This window comes from Erythrolamprus reginae, chromosome 8 (genome assembly GCF_031021105.1).
Source record: "Erythrolamprus reginae isolate rEryReg1 chromosome 8, rEryReg1.hap1, whole genome shotgun sequence".
In the NCBI taxonomy this organism is placed as follows: domain Eukaryota; kingdom Metazoa; phylum Chordata; class Lepidosauria; order Squamata; family Dipsadidae; genus Erythrolamprus; species Erythrolamprus reginae.
Genome location: NC_091957.1, coordinates 18,055,624 through 18,073,849, shown reverse-complemented (window position 1 = coordinate 18,073,849; position 18,226 = coordinate 18,055,624). Strand labels below are relative to the sequence as shown.

At 41.0% G+C, this 18,226-nt stretch overlaps 1 protein-coding gene across 1 annotated transcript in view; it reads right to left on the bottom strand.

The window, feature by feature from the left end:
• Positions 1–12,760, bottom strand: part of MEGF6 (multiple EGF like domains 6) — a 54,062-nt gene extending 41,302 nt beyond the window's left edge. The window contains 2 exon segments of the mRNA XM_070759678.1: positions 5,242–5,368; positions 12,586–12,760. Coding sequence (XP_070615779.1) covers positions 5,242–5,368; positions 12,586–12,760 — 302 coding nt within the window.
• Positions 12,761–18,226: the final 5,466 nt, after the last annotated feature.

The following is an 18,226-nucleotide window of genomic DNA, read 5'->3' as shown; positions in this document are numbered from 1 at the left end:
CATTCCTTGTAAAAACCATTTTAACCGTAAGGGTGGGAAAAGGATGCTCAAAGCCTGTAGCAAAGTTCTTCAAAACTGGGTTTCGACTTCAAGACTTCAACACCCAGAATGAACTCCCAGGAATTCTGGGAGTAGACCCACCTACCTTAAAGTTTATCTATCTATCTATCTATCTATCTATCTATCTATCTATCTATCTATCTATCCACCCATCTATCTTCCTCCCTCCCTCCCTCCCTCCCTTCTTTCCTTCCCTTCCCTTCTTCATTTTATTCCAGGAATTCTGGGAGTAGACCCACCTACCTTAAAGTTTATCTATCTATCTATCTATCTATCTATCTATCTATCTATCTATCTATCTATCTATCTATCCACCCATCTATCTTCCTCCCTCCCTCCCTCCCTTCTTTCCTTCCCTTCCCTTCTTCATTTTATTCCTCCCTTCCCTTTCTTTTTTCTTCCTTCCTTCCTTCCTTCCTCCCTTCCCTTTTTCCTTTTCTTCCTCCCTTCCCTTTTTTCTCCCTTCCTTAACCAATTCAATCCACGCCAGCAAAATTCTCTTTTAGTTTTTTTGACTTCTTGCAAAAGTAAAATGCCATTTCTGTAAGTAGAAAAACTCCAATTTTAAGACGTGGTACAAATCCATGTATTAAATTGCAGCTAGGAAAGGTTTGGGGCATTCCCCCCCCCCCCCCCCACAACTCTGAGTTGAATTCCAATATGGGATTTTTAAAAAAGATATCGAGTTATTCGAAACACGGAAGCGTTTTCCCACAATTTGATTAGCTGTTCTTCCATTGAAGAATCCAAGAGAGAGAGAGAGAGAGAGAGAGAGAGAGAGATGGAAGAGACAGAGGGAGGAAGAGAAAGAAAGAGACAGAGAGAAACAGAGAGACAGAGAGACAGAGAAACAGAGAAACAGAGAGAGAGAGGGAGAAAGAGGGAAAGAGGGAGAGAGAGAGGGAGAAAGAGAGAAAGAGAAAGAGGGAAAGAAGAAAGGGGGAGAGAGACACACACACACAGAGAAAGAGACAAAGAGAAAGAGAGAAGGAGAGAGAGGGAGGGAGGGAGAGAGAGAGGGAGAAAGAGAAAGGGGGAGGGAGGGAGAAAGAGACACACTGGGGGAGAAAGACAGAGACAAAGAGACAGAGAGAGAGAGACAGAGAGAGAGATAGAAAGAGAGAGAGAGGTAGAGAGAGAGATAGAAAGAGAGAGAGAGGAAGAGAGAGAGAGAGAGAGAGAAAGAAAGAGAGAGAGAGAGTGACCGAGAGAGCAACAGAGAGAGAGAGAGGGAGAAAGAAAGACAGAGAAAGAGAGAGAGAGCGACAGAGAGAGAGTGAGAGAGAGAGACAGAAAGAGAGGAAGAGAGAGAGAAAGAAAGAGAGGGGAGAGAGAGAGTGACCGAGAGAGCAATAGAGAGAGGGGGGGAGAAAGAAAGAGAGAGAAAGAGAGAAAGAGAAAGAGAGAGAGACAGAGAGTGACCGAGAGAGCAACGGAGAGAGAGAAAGGGGGGAGAGAGAGAAAGAGGGAGAGAAAGAGAGAGAGAGATTTGACATCAATGAAAACACAAGTTGGCATCGAAGAATTAAAAACAATCGAAGTGAAGATCAGAACATTTTTGCAAAGACGTTTTTGCGCTTTTTGTCTTTTTAAATTTAGACTTTGCGTTTCCGGCTGATTTTCTTCGTGGGCGCCTTCTGAAATTTTGCAAGAGTTCCAAGTGGATAATTTCTGTCTCCCCCCATCACCACCAAAAACAAATGCTCACCCCATCTGAACCTCGACGTGTGTTTTTTTTCCCCCAAAAACCTGCGTCGGGCCAAACTGTATGCATTTTGTTTGCATTGACCATGCCGCGAAGGAAATTCCAGGCTGGGACAGATAATGAGGACCAGAAGCTCTGGCTTGGCAAGAGAGAAAGCTCAGACGAGACTCTGAGAAATTGAAGCCAAAAGGACTTCGAAGGGAGGGCAGAAAAATCAGGATTTACCCACCACTTGGCACTTTAATCCAATAAATAATAATAATAATGACAATGACAACAACAACAACAATAATAGGAGTTTCCACTCCTGAATTGATGTTTTTAAAATGGCTATTTTTTTAAAAAAAGATTCTGCCTTGCTGATCTACATTTAATACCTGTAGAATTTAGCCAAAATTCAGGTAAAAGTAGGGAAAAGAAATCCCCACGATCCATTCAAATTTCTTCTTTTGGTGTTGTGGTAAAGAGGAGAGGGAGTTTTTTAATCTCTCTGCCACAAAAACTTTCCTTTCCTTGCTATTTTTCCCTTTTGTCCTTTCTTGCTTTTTTCCTTCCTTCTTCCCTTCCTCATTCCCTTTTCTCCCTTTCGTCCTCCCTCCCTCCCTCCGTCCTCTTCTCCCTCCATTCTTCCCTCCTTCCTCTCTCCTTTCCTTTTCTTTCTTCCTATCACTCTCATCTCTCCTTTTTCTCTCCCTCCCTCCTTCCCTTCTTATCTCTTTCCTTCCTTTCTTCCTCCCTCCCTCTCTTGCTTCCTTCCTTCCTCTTTCCCTCTTCACCTTCCTTTCTCCTCCCTCCATTCTTCCATTCCTTTCTCCTTTTCTTTTTCTTTCTTCCTGTCCCTCTCATCCTTCCTTTTTCTCTCCATCCTTCCTTCCTTCGCCTCTTTTCCTTCAATCCTCTTTACTTTCCTTCCTTTCTTCTTCCCAGCTTCTCTTGCTTCCTTCCTTCCTCTTTTTCTCTTCATCTTCCTTTCTCCCTCCCTTCATCCCTCCTTCCTCTCTTCTTTCCTTTCCACTCTTTCCTCCATCTATCCCTCCCTTTTTTCTCCTCTCCTCCCTCCCTCCCCTCCCTCCATTCTTCCCTCCTTCCTCTCTCCTTTCCTTTCTCTCTCCTCCTATCCCTCTCATCTTTCTCTCTTTCCTTCTCTCCCTTCTTTCCTCCTTCCCCTCTTATCTCCTTCCTTCCTTTCTTCCCTCGATTCTTCCCTCCTTCCTCTCTTCTTTCCTCTTTTCCCTTCTTTCTCTCCCTCCTTCCCCTCTTATCTCCCTTCCTTCCTTTCTTCCCTCGATTCTTCCCCTCCTTCCTCTCTCATTTCCTTTCTTTTTCCTTCTTCTTTCTCTCCCTCCCTCCTTTCCTCCTTCCCCTTTTATCTCCTTCCTTCCTTTCCTTCCTTTCTTCCTTCCTCCCTCCCACCCTCCCTCCTTCCCTTCCCTGTTACCCAGCCTTTAATTCATCTTTTAGACCACAATATAGATTCGTTTCCAGAAACCAAACCAGCCAAAAACAAGCTAGAGTAAGAATTCAGTGATGGAAAACTTTTGGGACTTAAAAAAAAAAGCATAATAAAACCACACGATTTCTCCCCATCCCAAGAGCTCGGCTGAGGCCAGGATCCACGGAGCCAAACTTTGTGGGGCCACTACAAAAACCTTTAAAAAGTATCCATGGAGCCACTGCAGAAACTAACTCCAGCCTCTTGTGACTCCAAGCAGGATGTTATTCTCTTGGCCACAAAAAAGGAGGACTCCAACTCCCATCCTCCTGACTCCAAGGCGACCGCCAAAACTGGCTTCAACTCCTGACAAGGGAAAGCGATTTGTGCAAAACCCAGTTTATTTTATTTATTTATTCATTAATTTGACTTCTATGCCGCCCCAATCCCCAAAGGACTCAGTTTAGTGTTTGTGAGCCGCCCCGAGTCTTCGGAGAGGGGCGGCATAGAAATCTAAGTAATAAATAATAAAATAAATAAATAGTACCGAGCATAAAGCAGCCACCAAATCTAACCATGGTTTGTACTCATGTACACAAAGCAGCAGCTACGATGCCTTATTCTCCCAAAAGACTTTGACTTTCTGTCTGGATGGTCAGACATCTGGCAACTCCAAATCTCAACCAACAAATGCCCCGTCCTGCACATTGGCAAAAAGAACCAGAACACCAAATACAAGGTGAATAGACAAGACCTTGCAGAGGACCCTCACTCCATAAAAGATCTTGGAAGACTCTTATGGAATGACCTAAGTGCCAAAGCCCCCTGCAACAACATCGCCAAAAAGGCTTCAAGAGTTGTTAACTTAATTCTATGTAACTTCTGCTCTGGTAATCTCACACTACTAACCAGAGCATACAAAACTTTCACCAGATCAATCCTTGAATACAGCTCATCTGTCTGGAACCCACACCGCATATCGGACATAAACACTGTAGAAAATGTCCAGAGATACTTTACGAGAAGAGCCCTCCACTCCTCCACTCGCAATCGAATGCCCTACGGAACTAGATTTACAATCCTAGGTTTAGAAAGCTTAGAACTACGTCGCCTACAACATGACTTAAACATAGCCCATAAAATCATCTGCTACAATGTCCTTCCTGCCAATGACTACGTCAGCTTCAACCACAACAACACATGAGCACACAACAGGCACAAACCTAAAGTCAACCACTCTAAACTTGACTGCAGGAAATACAACTTTAGTAACTGAGTAGTTGATGCCTGGAACTCCCAACTTGACTCTGTAGTATCATCACCTAACCCTCAAAACTTTACCCTTAGACTCTCCACTGTTGACCTCTCCCGATTCCTAAGAGGTCAGTAAGGGACATGCATAAGTGCACCAGAGTGCCTTCCATCCCCTGTCCTAAGGTTGTTATATCTTTGTATAATACCAATACGTACTTGAATGAATGAATGAATAAATAAGTAAATAAATAAATAAATAATAAATAAATGGATTAATTAATAGATGGATGGATGGATGGATAAATAAATACATAAAGAAACAAACAAACAAATGGATGAATTAATAGATGGATGGATGGATGGATGAATAAATAAATAAATAAATGGATTAATTAATAGATGGATGGATGATGGATGGATGGATAAATAAATAAATAAATAAATAACTAAATGGATGGATGGATGAATAAGTAAATAAATGTATGGATGGATATATGTATGTATGTATGTATGTATGTATGTATGTATGTATGAATGAATGTATGTATATATGTATGTATGAATAAGTAAATAAATAAATGTCTGAATGTATGGATGGATGAATGTATGTATGGATGAATATACGCATGTATGTATGTATGTATGTATGTATGTATGTATGTATGTATGTATAAATAAAAATAACAAGAGATGGGCTCCCTCCCTCCCTCCCTCCATGGGATTTTCCCATCATGCCTTGCGGGAGATGATGCTCGTGGTGGAAAACCTCCCCCACCCCCCCCACAAAGACTCACGGAGACACGTCCTGCCGTCCGCGTGCAGACGAAAGCTTGGCTTGCACTCGCAGCGATAGCTCCCCGGGGTGTTGACACATCTGTGCTGGCAGCCCCCGTTGTGTGTTTGGCACTCGTCGACTTCTGGAAAGGAACCCCAGATGGAAGAGGGTCAAAACTCTGCTCAGCAACCTCGACGGCCAGCTCCCCCCCCCCCACTCCACACATGACTGTCTCTGGTGTCAGCACCTGGGAGGGGGGGGCTGGTTTAAAGGCCAAAAAACTCACAAAGTGAAACACAACAAAACGAGGGGTGAGGGTGGAAAGAGGAGAGATTCCATAGCATCTTTTCCCACCGAGAAATCTTAAAATTCCTCCATGTTTGAATAAAGAATGCTAGAAACATAGAAGGTGGATGGCAGAAAAAGACCTCCTGGTCCATCTAGTCTGACCTACTATTTCCTGTATTTTACCTTAGGATGGATCTATGTTTATCCCAGGCATGTTTCAATTCAGTTCCTAACCACGTCTGCTGGAAGTTTGTTCCAAGCATCTACTACTCTTTTGATCAAATAATATTTTCTCACGTTGCTTCTGATCTTTCTCCCAACTCACCTCAGATTGGGCCCCCTTGTTCTTGGGTTCACTTTCCTATTAAAAACACTTCCCTCCCGAACCTTATTTAATCCTTTAACGTATTTAAATGCTTCTATCGTGTCCCCCCCCTTTCCCTTCCGTCCTCCAGATTAGACAGATGGAGTTCACGGAATCTTTTCCGTTTTTGTCCCCACGTTACAAAAATAATAATAATAAATGATGTTGAGATTTTGGAAAAAGTGCAGAGAAGAGCAACTAAGAAGACTGAAGGCCAGAAAACCGGAAAAAAGAAATACAATGAGATGTAAATTATGTAAACTGTGAAATGTATATTACAAGAAAGTTTGCAAATGAAATGGAACAAACACGAACAGGCTGTAGTAACTGTGAGAAGGGCGGCATACAAATCCAATCAATCAATCAATCAATAAAAATAAAAATAAAAATAAAAATAAAAATAAAAATAAAAATAAAAATAAAAATAAAAATAAAAATAAAAATAAAAATAAAAATAAAAATAAAAATAAAAATAAAAATAAAAATAAAAATAAAAATAAAAATAAAAATAAAAATAAAAATAAAAATAAAAATAAAAATAAAAATAAAAATAAAAATAAAAATAAAAATAAAAAAAATAAAAAAATAAAAAAATAAAAAAATAAAAAAAATAAATAAAAATAAAAATAAAAATAAAAATAAAAATAAAAATAAAAATAAAAATAAAAATAAAAATAAAAATAAAAATAAAAATAAAAATAAAAATAAAAATAAAAATAAAAATAAAAATAAAAATAAAAATAAAAATAAAAATAAAAATAAATAAAGTGATGAAGTCACTCACAACTTCTGGAAGCAAATTATTCTACTGGTTCGATGATCTGGGATTACAGATTACAGAGTCAGAAGGGATCTTGGAGGTCATCTAGCTCATCCCCCTGCTCAAAGTAAGGCTCTACCTTTAGGCAAGGAAAACAAAACGCACAGTTACAGTATATGTGGCACATTGCTCAACATTAGTAACTGTGAGAGGGACCTTGGAATCCTAGTGAATGATCACTTAAATATGAGCCAGCCGTGTGCAGCAGCTGCCAAAAAAATCCAACACAGTTCTAGGCTGAATCAACAGAGGGATGGAATCAAGATCACATGAAGGGTTAATACCGCTTTATAAGGCCACACTTGGAATACGGCATTCAGTTTTGGTGGCCACGATGCAAAAAGGATGCTGAGACTCTAGAAAGAGAGCAGAGAAGAGCAACAAAGAGGATCAGGGGACTGGAGGCTGAAACATATGAAGAACGGTTGCAGGAACTGGACATGGGTAGTTGGAAGGACCAGGGGAGACAGGATAACAGTTGTTCCAATATCTCAGGGGTTGCCACAAAGAAGAGGAAGTCAAGCTATTCTCCAAAGCACCTGAGGGCATGACAAGAAGCAATGGATGGAAACTAAACAAGGAGAGAAGCAACTTAGAACTAAGGAGAAATTTCCTGACAGAACATTTGATCAGTGGAACTCCTTGCTACCAGAACTTGTGAATACTCCAACACTGGAAGTTTTTAAGCAGATGTTGGATAACCATCTGTCTGAAGTGGTCTAGGGTCCACTGCTTGAGCAAGGGGTTGGACCAGAAGACCTCCATGGTCCCTTCCAGTTCTGGTGTCATTGATTACTTGCTTGCTTGAAATCATCTAGGGTCTCCTGCTTGAGCAAGGAGTTGGACTAGAAGACCTCAAAGGTCCCTTCCAGCTCTATTCTGATTGAGTGATTGATTTTGTATCTCCTGTTGGAAAAGGAGGTTGGACCACTAGAAGACCTCCAAGGTCCTTTCCACCTCTTTTCTGATGGATTGATTAATTGATTGATTTAGTATGTCTTGCTTGAATAAGGGGTTGGACTAGAAGACCTCCAAGGTCCCTTCCACTTCTATTCTAGAGAGAGAGAGAGATCATAGATAGATAGAAAAATAGATAGGTAGATAGATAGATAGATAGATAGATAGATAGATAGGTAGGTAGGTAGGTAGGTAGGTAGATCTAGATAGATAGATCTAGATAGATAGATAGATCTAGATAGATAGATAGATAGATAGATAGATAGATAAGATAGGTAGGTAGGTAGGTAGGTAGGTAGATCTAGATAGATAGATCTAGATAGATAGATAGATCTAGATAGATAGATAGATAGATAGATAGATAGATAGATAGATAGATAGATAGATAAGATAGGTAGGTAGGTAGGTAGATAGATAGATCGATCGATAGATAGATAGATGATAGGTAGGTAGGTAGGTAGGTAGATAGATAGATAGATAGATCTAGATAGATAGATAGATCTAGATAGATAGATAGATCTAGATAGATAGATAGATCTAGATAGATAGATAGATAGATCTAGATAGATAGATAGATAGATAGATAGATAGATAGATAGATAGATAGATAGATAAGATAGGTAGGTAGGTAGATAGATAGATCGATCCATAGATAGATAGATAGATGATAGGTAGGTAGGTAGGTAGATAGATAGATAGATAGATCTAGATAGATAGATAGATCTAGATAGATAGATAGATCTAGATAGATAGATAGATAGATAGATAGATAGATAGATAGATAGATAGATAGATAGATAGATAGATGATAGGTAGGTAGGTAGGTAGGTAGATAGATAGATCTAGATAGATAGATAGATCTAGATAGATAGATAGATAGATAGATAGATAGATAGATAGATAGATAGGTAGATAGATAGATAATCTCCTGCTTGAACAGGGGGTTGGACTAGAAGACCTCCAAGGTCCCTTCCACCTCTATTCTGATCAATTAATTTCTCGGTTGCAAAAAAAAACATTGCTACCGGATACTTGATTTTTTTTTTTTTTTTTGCTACTGGAAACATAAGAAATCTCACCACCGATAATGTCTGTCCAGAGCTAGGAAGACAGCCAATTTCAAGCAAGAGATGTGTGTAGCCAGAAATTATTATTATTTTAACTTGGCCTTCTATGAAATAAAACTGAGCTCGGGGAAACAGCCTGGATTAATTTTGAGCCCCGTCCATAAAATAAATTTCCAAGTCTATTTCCCTCCTACTCTCCACCCTTTGGGTCAATTCCAAAATTGTATGATGTTATCAACTCTTTCCCCCCCCACTTCCCTATATTAACTGCAAATAATTTAATATATATATATTTGTTAAGTTTTTTAAAAAGAAAGCTAACAACAATAGCAAGTGCATTTCTACAAAGCAGTAAACAAACCGAATCAGAAAACATAACAAATTACGTATTGTGGTTAAAATCATGCTTGTTCATGTTACTTTGCCAAACGGGTGAAGTATAAATTGTGAACACATTTAAGGGGTTTTAGAAGTGCGGCTTGCGCTACATTAACCCATCGTCGTTTCGGTACATATTTTTGCAACCTCTTATAAATCTATTAACTTGGCTTTCTAACGTAGAGGAAAATTGGCAGGCGTGAAGAAATGGAGAGAGGAAAAAAGAATTGCAGAGATTTGAAATTGAGTTTCTAGAATACCCACAAATGTTGAAATGGACAAAGAAAGTTGACGCATTAAGAGATGTCAAAACTGACTTGCTTGATTAAAGAAAGAACAATGATTATATTTATGAGTGACCGGAAACCTCTTATGGAGTTTTTTGCTGGGACAAAAAAAAATGAAGTTATAATGTATGGCTTTGGAGAAAAAAGGAAATTGTGTTGTAATTTGGGAGATGGGGAGTGAAATATAAATTTAATTGCTTTTAAGAAGACTGGAAGCCATTCTTTTATTTTCTTTCCTTCCTTTGGTTCTTTTATCTCCATCCCTCCCTTTTCTTCCTTTCTCCCTTTCCTTCCTTTTCTCCCTCCCTCTCCTTCCTTCTATTGTCCCTATCTCATTGCCTCTTCCTTTCTATCTCCCTTCCATTCCTTCCTTCTCCTACTTTCCCCTTCCTTCCTTTCCATCATCCTTCTTTCTCCTTCCTTCCCTCCTCCCTCCTTCCTTCTTTTCCATCTTCTTTCATTTCCTTCCTTCCTTCCCTTACTTTCCCCTTCTCTCTCCTTCCTTCCTTTGCATAATCTTTCTCTTCCTTCTCCTACTTTCCCCCTTCCTTCCCTTCTCCCTCCCTCCTTCCTTCTTTTCCATCTTTTCTTTCTCCTACATTCCCTTTCTTTTTTTCTCCCTCACTTCTTCTATTTTCCTTCTTTGCTCTCATCATCCTTCCTTCCTTCTTTTTCATCTTCCTTTCCTTCTCCTGCTTTCCTTCCTTCCTTCCTTCCTTCCTTCCTTCCTTCCTTCTCTTACTTTCCCGTTCTCTCTCCTTCCTTCATTTCCATAGTCCTTCCCTTCCTTCTCCTACTTTCCCCCTTCCTTCCCTTCATTTCCTTTTCCCTCCTTCTTTCCTTTCCATCATTCCTTTCTTTCTCCTTTCTTCTTCCTTCCTTTCCTTCATTTCCATCTTCTTTCCTTTCTTTCTCCTACTTTCCCCTTCCTTCCTTTCTTTCATTCCTCCCTCCCTCCCTCTTCTATTTTCCTTCTTTGCTCTCACCTCCCTCCCTCCTCTTTCATTCTTCTTTCTTCCTTCCTGCTCCTGTCCCTTCCCCAGTGCTTGGAAGAAAAAAAATTAGAACCACTTTTCAAGGGGAACTGAGCATACTTTGATGGAGTGGCTTTATATTTGTTTTAAAAGAAGGAAGGGTACAAAAACATTCTTCAGCTGATCAATTCCCCCCCCCTCTGTTTCTGCGCCCGACATCTAGTCAAGACAGCAAACTGTGTGTTTGTGTGTGTGGTTTTTTTCCCTCCTTTCTGTTTTGTTTAGCTCCCCATGCTGCCCTGCACCGTCTCAGCCCTGGAATTGAACATCTGGCCGGCTGCCTTCTTGGCTGCCCGCCTGCCCGCCCGTCTCTTGCCAAACGTCTCTTTCCAAAAACCCAAATCAAGGAAGACGTTCCAGTCCAGCGAAACCCGAAGGGGGTTTGGTGTCCTGCGGGAAAATATTTGCATTATAAAGAAAGTTCAGGAGGCAAGTCCTGATTTTTAAAAAAAAGCTTTCAGAGGGAGGATGTGGAGAGACCCGAGTTTAAAGTGGGCACAAAAACGGTTTGTGTACAAAGAATTTCTGGGTGAATTTGTTGGGTTTTCTTCTTTCGCGTTAAGTTGGGCTGCAAAATGACCGGGTGAGGCCCGTGAGGGCATCTAATCCAACCCCCAGATGACCACCCGGCCTTTGTTTGTAAGGAAGGAAGAACTGAGGCTAACCGTCTTCAGGTCTTTAGAGGATTTGATTCCCAAATCTTGCCAAAAAGTTTTTTTAAAGTTTTAATTAGTTTTTTCAACTTTAAAAACATTGCTATAGTTTAGCACAAACCTATGTCTGTTTTCTTATATTTCTTACATTACATTTATATAATTATAAAGAATAGAATAGAATAGAATAGAGGAATAGGGTAATATAAGATAGGATAGGATAGGATAGAAGAGGAGAGGAGAGAAAAGAAGAGAAGAGAAAAGAAGAGAAGAAATAGAATAGAATTCTTTATTGGCCAAGTGTGATTGGACACACAAGGAATTTGTCTTTGGTGCAGATGCTCTCAGTGTACATAAAATAAAAAGATGCATTTGTCAAGAATCATGTGGTACAACACCTAATGATTGTCATAAGGGTCAAACAAGCAATGAGGAAACAATCAATATTAATTAAAAAATCTTAAGGATACAAGCAACAAGTTGCAGTCATACAGTTGTAAGTGGGAGGAGATGGGTGATAGGAATAATGAGAAAAAAACTAATAGTAATAATAGCATAGACTTAGTAAATAGTTTGACAGTGTTGAGGGAATTATTTGTTTAGCAGAGTGATGGCATTCGGGGAAAACCTGTTTTTAAAAGTTTCTATTTGTTATATGTGTTTGTAAAAAAAGAAATTTTAATAATAATAATGACGATGATGATGATGATAATAATAATAGACTATGGTCTCCTGCTCAAGCAGGGGGTTAGACTAGACCTCCAATATGCCACTCTTGTTATTCTGTACTTCTATAATTCCCAAATCAATCGATCAGTGGAACTCCCTGACTCCAGAAGTTATGGATGCTCCAACACTGGAAGTTTTTAAGAAAAGACTGGACACCCATTTGCAGTAAATGGTCTAGAGCAGTGATTTTCAACCTTTTTTGAGCTGCGGCACATTTTTTACATATACAAAATAATGGGGCACCTTGAGAGGGGCGGGGAGGGGGGGCTAAAAAAAGTTTGGACAAAAAAATTATCTCTCTCTCTCTTCCTCCCTTTCGCTCTATTTCTCTCCCTTTCTCTCTTCCTTCTTTCCTCTCTCCATCCCTTTCTCTCTTCCTTCCTTCCTCTTTATTGCTTTCTATCTCTCCCTCCTTCACTGCCTCTTTCTCTCTCTTGCTTTCTCTCTTGCTTGCTTTCTTTCTTTCTCTTTCTCTCTTTCTTTCTTTCTCTCTCTCTTTCTCTCTCTTGCTGAGCTTCGCAGCACACCTGACCATGTCTCACGGCACACTAGTGTGCCACGGCACACTGGTTGAAAAACATTGGTCTAGAGACTCTAGGGGTCTCCTGCTTGAGCAGGGGGCTGGACTAGAAGACCTCTAAAGTCCCTTCCAACTCTTGTTATTCTCAAATTTTCTAATCCCAAATCAATCAGTGGAACTCCCTGACTCCAGAAGTTATGGATGCTCCCTTCCAATTCTGTTAATTCTCTTCTTCTGCAAACACAGTGTATCCATCACTCACCTGGCTTGTCCTCCAAGCGTCCCACGGCGTAGCCTGCCCGCCCCCCGTAACACGGGAGGCAATTCTTCCAGAGGTAGCGATGGTAGTGCAGTGTGGAAGCCGGGGGTCCCCAAATCGAGACCACTGCCAGCCACCAAAAGGCCCACTGCCCAAGCCTCTCCATCCTTCCTCGCATCTTTGCAGCAACTGTCTCTCTTCTCCTGCAGAAAAACTTTCCAGCGACTGAGGCTGAGCGAGGGGGCCACGTTCAACCCCCCTCTCCTCCTTCACCGTTGCAGCCCCTTCCCCTCACTGCATGCCTACTCTACACCCCTGAACACCCCCCTGCAAACACACACACACACACCACACACAACCATGTCAAATTTCCTAAGTTTTGCAACGGCGGCTGAGATTTGGATGTAACTCTTGTCCCTTTTGAGAGTTAAATTTAAATTAAATTTAAACACACACACCCTCCAAATATATATACCCACACACACAAACACACCCTCCTTGCCCTCTCCCCACCTCGCACATAGTTTCAGTTGTGTGCACCACACACACACAAAACACAGGACGCCCCATCCGTGCGCCGAGCGAGCGCAGGAATTTTTTAAAACTTTTGGCTGATGGACTGATGGAGGTTTTTTTTTAATGCATTCTTGGCCGGCGTCCAACCTCGCATTTTGGCCATGTTAACAATCAAAGGGGGTGGTGGAAACAGGGGCTGGGGGGGATGAATGGGAGGGGAGGAAGAGGAGGGGGCTTAAATTAAGTCCACACTTTCGAAAAGTCCTGAATGACACAACCACATTTAAGGGGGAGGGAGTTTGGGGAGGGTTGGGTTTGGGTTTTTTTTTTTAAGGAATTAACTTCTGTGGCCTAAGAGGTGGAATTTTCGCCTCCACAATCAGGAGGTTGTGAGTTTGATCCTAGGTAGAGTTGGATATAAGGCTGGGGTTGGACTAGATGACCTCCAAGGACCCTTCCAACTCAGTTAATCTGTCTTTCCCACTGGACAGCGGAGAGAAAAACATCCCCAAATATTATAAATCCAGAGTTTTCATACAAGCGATGAGATCGTGTTTGCAGGGGAAAAGGCAGGCGGTTCTTAGACTTACGACGATCCATTTAGTGGCCAAAGGTGCAACATCGCTTAGGGAATGTGTTTTTTCACACTTATGACCGTTGTAGCATCTTATCGATCCACGTCCTCGAAATTCAAACCGATTCCTATTTATGAAAGTCCTGGGGTCCCGCGATTCACTTTTGTGACCTTTTCAGCGAGCAAAATCACAACCATTGGGGTGAATCCAATTTTATCTCCAAATATTTTGGCACGAAATTAAAATTCCAGGTACCTGAACAGCACATCCGTGCCATCCAAGCTGACTTTTCTTGGTTGGCATAAAACAGGCATGAGAGCAACAAAAAGGACTGTTTTTTCTATGATTGATTGATTGATTGATTGATTGATTGGGTTTGTATGCCGCCCCTCTCCGGAGACTCGGGGCGGCTAACAGCAACAATAAAACAGTGTACAATAGTAATTCAATACTAAAAACGTTTAAATACCCGTTAATATAAAAAACCATACATACATACCATGCATAGAATTGTAAAGGCCTAGGGGGAAAGAGGATCTCAATTCCCCCATGCCTGGCGGCAGAGGTGGGTTTAAGTAGCTTACGAAAGGCAAGGAGGGTGGGGGCAATTCTAATCTTTGGGGGGAGTTGGTTCCAGAGGGCCGGGGCCGCCACAAAGAAGGCTCTTCCCCTGGGTCCCCCCAAACAACATTGTTTAGTTGATGGGACCCGGAGAAGATCCACTTTGTGGGACCTAACTGGTCGCTGGGATTCGTGCAACAGGAGGCGGTCCCTAAGATAATCTGGTCCGGTGCCATGAAGGGCTTTATAGGTCATAACCAACACTTTGAATTGTGACCGGAAACTGATCGGCAATCAATTCTTATTATTTATTTATTTATTTATTTATCCCAAATAAATAATAATAAATAACAACGGGCAAATAAATCCAATTAATAAATAAATATCCCAGCTCCAAAGTTAAAGTCGGAGGCTTGCTGAATCGACTCCTCGAACTCGGAGCCCGTTCGGGCAGATTCGAACGCATGACCTTTCCAAAGCAAAGTGGTCTGAATTGTACCAGCTTGCGGGTTTATCCAAAGCTGCACAAGATTTAATCTTCGGGTGAACCCTCTGCTCGCTAATTTCCAGAAGCGAACTGCATGCAGAGACAGACACGCAATCGTAAATAACCCACAAACTGTTCTGCAAAAATGGCAACTGGGGAAAAAAAGAATGGGAGAATATTTCTGTGGGTTTTGGGGTTGTTGTTTTTTTTTGAAAGGCAGGCAGCCGAAGCTCCCGATGACGACTGACGTGTGCTTTGGAAGGGATGATGGATAACTTGCCACAGTTTATGTGGGACCCCTAAGTGAATCCAGACTGGGAAGAGAATTTGAAAACTTCAGAATGCGCTCTTAATAGGAGCCTCTTTTTGGCTAGATGAACGTTTATCTATCTTTATCATCCCTCTCTCTTGCTCCCTCTCTCTCTCTCCTGTGTCTGTCTGTATCTATATCTATCCATCCATCCGTGTTTCAATCTATTTATTTATTTTCATTTTATTTATTCATTTGTCCAATACACAAGTACTGTACATAGGAAGAAAATAGACATGTGATAATATAAAAAGGGTGAGAGTGAACTTAGAGGAGAGGATATATGAAAGGAAGAGAATATATAAGATAGGTGAAAGAAAGGAAAGACAATTGGACAGGGGACGAAAGGCACACCAGTGCACTTATGTACGCCCCTTACTGGCCTCTTAGGAACCTGGAGAGGTCAATTGTGGAGAGTCTAAGGGAAAAATGTTGGGGGTTAGGGGTTGACACAATTGAGTCCGGTAATGAGTTCCACACTTTGATAACTCGATTGTTGAAATCTACCTATCTCTCTCTCTCCATCCATCCATTTCTATCTCTATCTACCTCCCTCTATCTATTTATTTTTCTATCTTTTTGATTCTATCCTCTAACATTTATCGCTCTTTCTAAGTCTATCATCTATCCTATCTATCCTATCCCTCCCTCTCTCCATGCATCTGTTTCTATCTCTACCTTCCTATCTGTCTGATTCTGTCTCTATTATCTATTGTTTATTGTTATCTTTCTACGCTTATCTATTATCTATCACTATCTATCCATCCATATTTCAATCTACCTCCATCCATCCATTTCTCTCCCTCCCTTCCTCCGTCTATCCATCAATCTATCATCTATCCACTCATTTGTCTGTTGCCTGTCTATCATTCATCTATCTTATCTATCATCTATCTATCTTCAATCTATCTCTATCTAATATATCTACCTACCTCTGTCCATCTGTCCATCCATCTAGATCTATCTATCTATCTATCTATCTATATCTATCTATCTATCTATCATCTATCCACTCATTTGTCTGCTGCCTGTCTATCATTCATCTATCTTATCTATCATCTATCTTCAATCTATCTATCTTCAATCTATCTATCTCTATCTAATCTATCCATCTACCTACCTCTATCTGTCCATCCGTCCATCCATCTAGATCTATCTATCAAATCTATCTATCTATCTATCTATCTATCTATCTATCTATCTATCTATCTATCTACCGACCTATCTAATCAATCTATTGTCTATCCACTTATTTGTCTGCTGCCTATCATTCATCTATCTTATCTATCATCTATCTTCAACCTATCTATCTCTATCTACCTACCTCTCTCTATCTGTCCGTCCATCCATCCATCCATCTAGACCTATCTATCTATCTATCTATCTATCTATCTATCTATCTATCTCTGATTCTGTCTATCATCTATCAACTGTTTATCACTATTTTTTTATGCCTATCTATCATCTGTCTATCCATCCATCCATGTTTCAATCTACCTCTCCATCCATCCATTTCTATCTCTCCCTCCCTCCCTCCCTCCATCCGAAATAAGTCAACGGGTAATTGGAACCTACGCCAACCATCATAGCTGGTTACGTCCAACCTTTTGCCCAAAAAGCCCGCGCCGGTTGGGTTTCTCCATCCGTGTTCAAAAGAAGGGTGGGTGGGTGGAAAAAGCACTTTAGGAGAGGAATACACGAAAGAAATAAGTCAGGGCAGGCCCAACAGGGACACTTCTTTCATTCGGAGCTTCAGAAGGCCGCAGTAGATGGACTTCCTTGGGGGTCAACACCTCTTAGCTGGACCACTCTCCAGATCATGGTAGGGTTCTCCACCCTTGTGGCTGATGTTGACCAGGCTCAAACAAACCTGGTTTGTTTTCCTGGGAAACAAACTTTTTGGAGGAACCTGGGGTCTTTCTGGACAGACTTGTGTATCTCTTGGCTGAGCAGCAAATCCCCCCTCGGCCCCGTCGCTGTTTTTCATTCGGTGAAAGGAATTTGGAGACCTTTCTTGCTCTCTCCATCCAGATTTCTTCCCCCACCCCCATAGGTGGAGAGGATCTTGCCCTCCCCCCCAAAACAGAGACACCCCCTCCTCCAACACATGATGGATTAATAACAAATATTAAACCTGCAGAGAGCAAATTAAAAGCCAATAAATTCGCAGGGGGATGTTCCAATTGTTTTACTTGGGCTTCCAAAAAATACGAAAGGCTTGGAATTCGCCAACTCCTCGGGAGATCTCCTGGTTTCCCACAAATTCCTCTATGGTCCAAAAATAAAAAGTCATCCTGTCTAGAGGCCACGTTAGCCTCTGGAAACTCAGCTCAGCTTTGTTGTGAGGATAAGCAAACAATCTAGCAGCTGTTTCTTCCCCTTCTCCATCTTCCTTCTTCCTTCCTTCTCCAGTTCTTCTCCCTTTTCTTCCTTTTCAATTTCCTTCCTTCCTTCCTTCTCCTGTTCTTCTTCTTTCCTTTTCTTCTTTTTCAATTTCCTTCCTTCCTTCTCCTGTTCTTCTTCTTTCCTTTTCTTCTTTTTCAATTTCCTTCCTTCCTTCCTCTGTTCTTCTCCTTTCCTTTTCTTCCTTTTCAATTTTCTTCCTTCCTTCCCCTTTCCTTTTCTTCCTTTTCAATTTCCTTCCTTCCTTCCTGTTCTTCTCCTTTCCTTTTCTTCCTTTTCAATTTCCTTCCTTCCTTCTCCTGTTCTTCTCCTTTCCTTTTCTTCCTTTTCAATTTCCTTCCTTCCTTCCTTCCTTCTCCTTTCCTTTTCTTCCTTTTCAATTTCCTTCCTTCCTTCTTTCTCCAGTTCTTCTCCTTTCCTTTTCTTCCTTTTCAATTTCCTTCCTTCCTCAGTTCTTCTCCTTTCCTTCTTTTCTTCATTTTCAATGTCCTTTCCTCCTTCCTTGTTCTTCTCCTTTCCTTTTCTTCCTTTTCAATTTCCTTCCTTCCTTCCTTCTGTTCTTCTCCTTTCCTTTTCTTCCTTTTCAATGTCCTTCCTTCCTTCCTTCTCCTGTTCTTCTCCTTTCCTTTTCTTCCTTTTCAATTTCTTTTCTTCCTTCTTTCTCCAGTTCTTCTCCTTTCCTTTTTCCTTTCTCTCCAAAATGCCAGACACGCTCCAGAAGTCAGTCCTGGGGCCTCGGGATTTAGTCTCAGCACAATGGCAGTGCCCAGAAGGTGGCTTGAGATTGGCGGA